Source organism: Manis javanica, chromosome 15, assembly GCF_040802235.1.
Source record: "Manis javanica isolate MJ-LG chromosome 15, MJ_LKY, whole genome shotgun sequence".
NCBI classification, from domain to species: domain Eukaryota; kingdom Metazoa; phylum Chordata; class Mammalia; order Pholidota; family Manidae; genus Manis; species Manis javanica.
The window spans coordinates 85,090,713-85,095,122 of NC_133170.1; the positions used below are offsets into that span (position 1 = coordinate 85,090,713).

General features: G+C 58.3%; 1 protein-coding gene across 2 annotated transcripts; it reads right to left on the reverse strand.

Moving 5' to 3' along the window:
* Positions 1-252: 252 nt before the first annotated feature.
* Positions 253-3,590, reverse strand: LOC108389550 (glutathione S-transferase theta-2B). Of its 2 annotated transcripts, none has more exons than XM_017648010.3 (5): positions 2,718-2,877; positions 2,125-2,215; positions 1,095-1,245; positions 833-1,006; positions 253-531 (listed from the first exon to the last, which is right to left on the reverse strand). In XM_017648010.3, the coding sequence occupies exons 1-5, from the start codon at positions 2,827-2,829 to the stop codon at positions 322-324; spliced, it is 738 nt and encodes a 245-aa protein (XP_017503499.1). In that variant the 5' UTR covers positions 2,830-2,877; the 3' UTR covers positions 253-321. The 2 variants fall into 2 exon arrangements, with proteins under 2 accessions (XP_017503499.1, XP_073078476.1); XM_073222375.1 differs by lacking the exons at positions 253-531; positions 833-1,006; positions 1,095-1,245 and adding exons at positions 1,252-1,980; positions 3,118-3,260; positions 3,440-3,590.
* Positions 3,591-4,410: the final 820 nt, after the last annotated feature.

Here is a 4,410-nt window from a genome sequence, read left to right on the forward strand (position 1 = left end):
ACTCACATATCTCACATATTCTGAATCTTCATTATACCTAAAAGACCAATGACATGTACTAATTTTTAGTTGTTGTTTTTTCCTTCATGTTATTGAATTTTAGGAGCTCTTTATATATGGTAGATTTTAGTGTTCTACTGACTGTATCTGCTGCACCTGAGAAGCAACACTGCTGAGGACCTCTTGTGTCCTGCCTGGCAGAGCTCCTCCTGGAGTCAGAGACAAGAGACAGACAAGATGAAAAGGGGCACGTAAGCAATACAGCAAATCTTTATTGCTAATCTCCGAGCCTCCCAACTATCGGTCTCCTGCTAAGACCCTTCAGGGGATCTTGGAAATACGAAGCAGCATAAATGGATAGGCTTCTGGCAGGGGTTCCAGGAATGTTTTGTTGGCCACACGTTCCATGACGTTCAAGATAGAGCTGTGGGCCTCCTGGAGTAGATCGGTACCCAGGAAAGTCTCCACTCGCTCACGCCATGCTGTCAGTTGTGGCCGTCCCTCAAACAGGTCATAGCCAATAGCCACGGGCTGTGGGAACAAGGATAGGAAAGTTAAGGGGATACTGAAGCCCCAGTGCGGGAGCATTGGCACAGCTGTCAGGTCCCTTCCCCAGCCCCCATGTGAGGCCCAGGGCAATGTGGCCAGCCTCAGGGCCCAAGGGCACCAGGATGAAACCCACACCACAGGAGAGAAGCAGGAGGCCAGGGTTCCAGCACCAGTTTAGCCAGAAACTTTCTTTGTGATTCCGGGCAAGTTCCTAGTTTTCTCTAGGCTTCAGCAACAGGTGGGATGCAGCCCTCAGATGCCGCTCCACGGGCTAAGCTCATACCTGCATCAGTTCCTCCAGCACCAGGAGGTCAGCTAATGCCACCTGCTGGCCGGTGAGGAAGGCCCTGTCCCCCAGGAACTTGTCCTGCAGCACCTGCAGTGCCTGGTCCATGGCGATCCTGTTGTGCTGCACCTTCTCCTCAGGCACTTGAACCCCAATGAGTGGCGCCAGGACCTGATGCGGGCGAAGGGTGGTCTTAGTCTACGGCCCTGCCTCCTACCAGGTCTCTGATATCAGCCACTCTCTGGATGGTTCTCCTCACCTTGGTCCACAGGGGCACACCAAACACGCCACGGATGCAGTCAGCGTGCCAGCCCAGGTACTCGTGGATGCGGGCACGGGCCTGCAGGTCAGGGGGGTACCAGTGCTCCGCCGTCTGGTACTTAAAGCTCAGGTAAATCATAATGGCCACACTGCGGACAGGGCAGGAAGAGTGCCCGTAAGGCCCCTGGCTCATGGCCTGCATCCCTGGCTGCTCCCGTCCTGCGGTGGGGCTCTGGGGCTTCTCTGCACTTGATGGCCTCCTCCCCTGACCACCCCCTGCATCCCCAGCTCCAGGGCCCTGCCTCCTCCCCCCCTCCCACTGTACCCTGCCGAGTCCCTTCTTCACTTGGCTGCCTCAGGCACTGACTCCTGGCCAGACCTCTGCTTTGCACCTTAAGAACTTCATCTCTGTGATATCCCAGAAGCCACATATGAGGTAGAGACTCTTACCTTGTTTGCACATGAGGAAAATAAGGCTCAGAATAGTTAAGTGACTTGGCCAAGGCTGCACAGTGCAGAAAAGATTTCCTGGGTGTCTGAAACCCTGCCTGGGGCTAGCACACAGGAGACGCTCCACTGAGTACCTTGCATGGGTCAGAGACCAGGACGGGCAGCATGTCCTCAGACCTGCAGCGGGTCCCCTCTAACCGGTTCTCCGGGCCCCACTCCTGGAGCTTCCTGACCTCCTGTCCTCTTCCTACCTGGGGGCTGGTCCTCACCATGATGGTCCTGGCAGGCTCTGGGGAGCAGCCCGTGTGGAGGCTGGAGAGGCCCTTACAGCTTCTACCTGCTGCACCTATTCTCTGTTCAACACCGGGAGAAGGAATCCTCTCACGCCCCCACGTCTGCGGTAGACAGACACCCCCGGGCGCCAGAGGAGGTGGCTGAAGACAAGAGAGGTGCTGCGTGAAGCCCTGGCCTTCCGGGCCGGGCCTGGCTGCTCCCTCCCACCTCTACCCTCCCTGCCTAGTGGGCGAGCCAGGGGCCACTGCGCTGGGGGCTTAGGAGTAGGAAGGGGAGAAGAGCACCTTTCGGTCAAGACGAAGTCGCCGTCCTTGAGGGTGGGCAGCCGCCTCAGGCTGCTGCTCTTCTGGAAGAGGGCCCCGGTCAGGTGCTGCCCTGTGGACGAGGGCGTCAGGGAGGGCCTGCGGAGCAACTGCAGGGACCGCACCAGCTCTGCCTTCCCTCTTCCTCCCCAACCAGAGCCCCTGGCTGGCTGGCTGAGAGGCAGCAGGGGCTGGGGGTCCGCCTGAAGCCGCCCCACTCTCTGTGTGGGCCCCCCTGCCCCGCCGTGCAGTGGGGAGGGCGTGATGCTTTGCAGCAGCCAAGGGGCTGCAGGGGGACAGAGCTGTTATCTAGGCAGGCCTGGGGAGGGGAGGGGAGGGGAGAGGAGGCGGAGAGGGGGGCACGGCTACTCCCATCTCTTCACTCTCACAACAGGGCAGCAGACTCCCCGCATCTTCAGGGTTTTTATGAATGTAAACATGTACATGCTTTCAAGGCAGGAACTCTGGAAACGCGTTTAAATATTTCCCCCCACCCCACAAGTAGAAGGTAACATTATTCTCCTTTTCAGAGGGGAAAGCCTGTGACACTCGGGAGGGGGCTGGCCAGGGCCCACCTTTGAGCAGCTCCACAGGGCGCAGCTCGAAGGGGATGCCGTTCTTCTTGGCGAAGATGTAGACGGCGCGGCAGGGCTGGGACAGCAGGTCCAGGTAGAGCTCCAGGCCCATGGCGGTGTGCAGCGGGGGACGGACCGCGCAGCGTCTGTGCCTGGGCGCCTGGAGGCTCCGGAAGTAGGGCTCAGGCTCCACCCCTCTGGGACCTCAACACTAAAGCTGTTGGACCGGCTCCCAACCCCGCCCCCATCCCCACCGCAACCTCCTCCGAGCAGAACCTGGTCGGCCCCTGCCCAGACCCCGACCCCACCCCACCAACGCCTGGTGATGCCCTTGGATGCCAGGCGGTGCGCAGGAGAACTCTGCGGGTCAGTGGGGACCGCTTGCCCAACCACATCTTACCAGGGTCCCGTGCACGGCCGGGAGGGGGGCGCGGGGAGCAGGGTGTTGGGCCGGCAGGTGCAGGCATGCTTTCCCAGCCGGCGCCCGACGTCCTGCGGGGTCCCAGGCCTGGCCCTGACCCGGGAACAGACAGGCTCGCGGTCCTGGAAGGCAGAGCAGTGAGAGGGTGCGGAGGGCGGGTTACCAGGGTCCGGGGTCAGGGGGACGACAGGGCCTCAGGGCCGCTCCAGACCCTCCTTATTCTCACTCTGCCCACCCCGCTCTGTATCTTCCCAGGAGCCACAGCGGTGGTCCAGGGCTGGGCGCCCCGCTCCAGACAAACCTTTCCCAGTAGCCAAGCCCTCTGACGGGTGACCCAAGCAGGTGAAGCGAATGGTTCTTTGATCTTTTGGAAATTGTATCAGGAGAGGAGGACCTTCTGGGGAGGTAAATGTGGGTACCACTAGCTGGGGCCACCGGTGTGGTCGCATTTGCAGAGCTGGCTAAACAGGCTGCCCTGAAAGAAAGAATCTTCTAATTATTTACTCATAGAATTAAAAAAAAAGGAGAGTTAGAGAGCAGCGGGTTCTGCTCCCAGGTCCCCCTGCCCACCAGTTCACCTCCCCTCTCCTCCAGTTCTATCAGTGTTCCAGGAAATGCCTCTTTTTGCCTAAACCAGCGGAGTTTCTGCCCTTCTCAAGAAAAAGTTATACTAAACAGCTAGGAGGGTCCAGGGGATCCAGTTCCATAGTGACAGAAACTTTGCTAAGTCGTGTCCTCTGGGTCTGTGGAAGGCAAAGCTTATAAACCACGAACTTGGACATGTAGTTGAGATTCCAGGCCAAGTGCTGAAGGTGTGGCCTGGTTTCTTCTTCCTGCCTACAGTAAACTATGTGAGGAGAAGGGAGAAGTGAGGGGAGAATTGTCAGGCAAAAATGAACCCGGACTTATTTAGGAAATTCTCAGCCTATCCAGATTGCAAAAGTCCCTAAAATTAGGAGATTCACTGTCAGGAAAGCACAACTCCATCCCTGTCCTGGAGGGGTCTCTGAGAACTTCCATCCACACACACCTAGGCTTGAATGGGTTTGCTGGTCACAAGACCGATGGGGAAGCACCGGAGAGACTTTCCAGTGACTGGGACTGGGTACAGGGGTTGCATGAGGCTGCACGCTGCTCTCTGGGCAGGAAGGAACTGCATCTATGGGGTGAGGGGACAGACTATGTGGGTGCCAAAGAGTATGTAGTCGGCATGCCAGCCCAGATACTCACGGATGCGGGCATGGGCCAGACTATGTGGGTGCCATGATATAT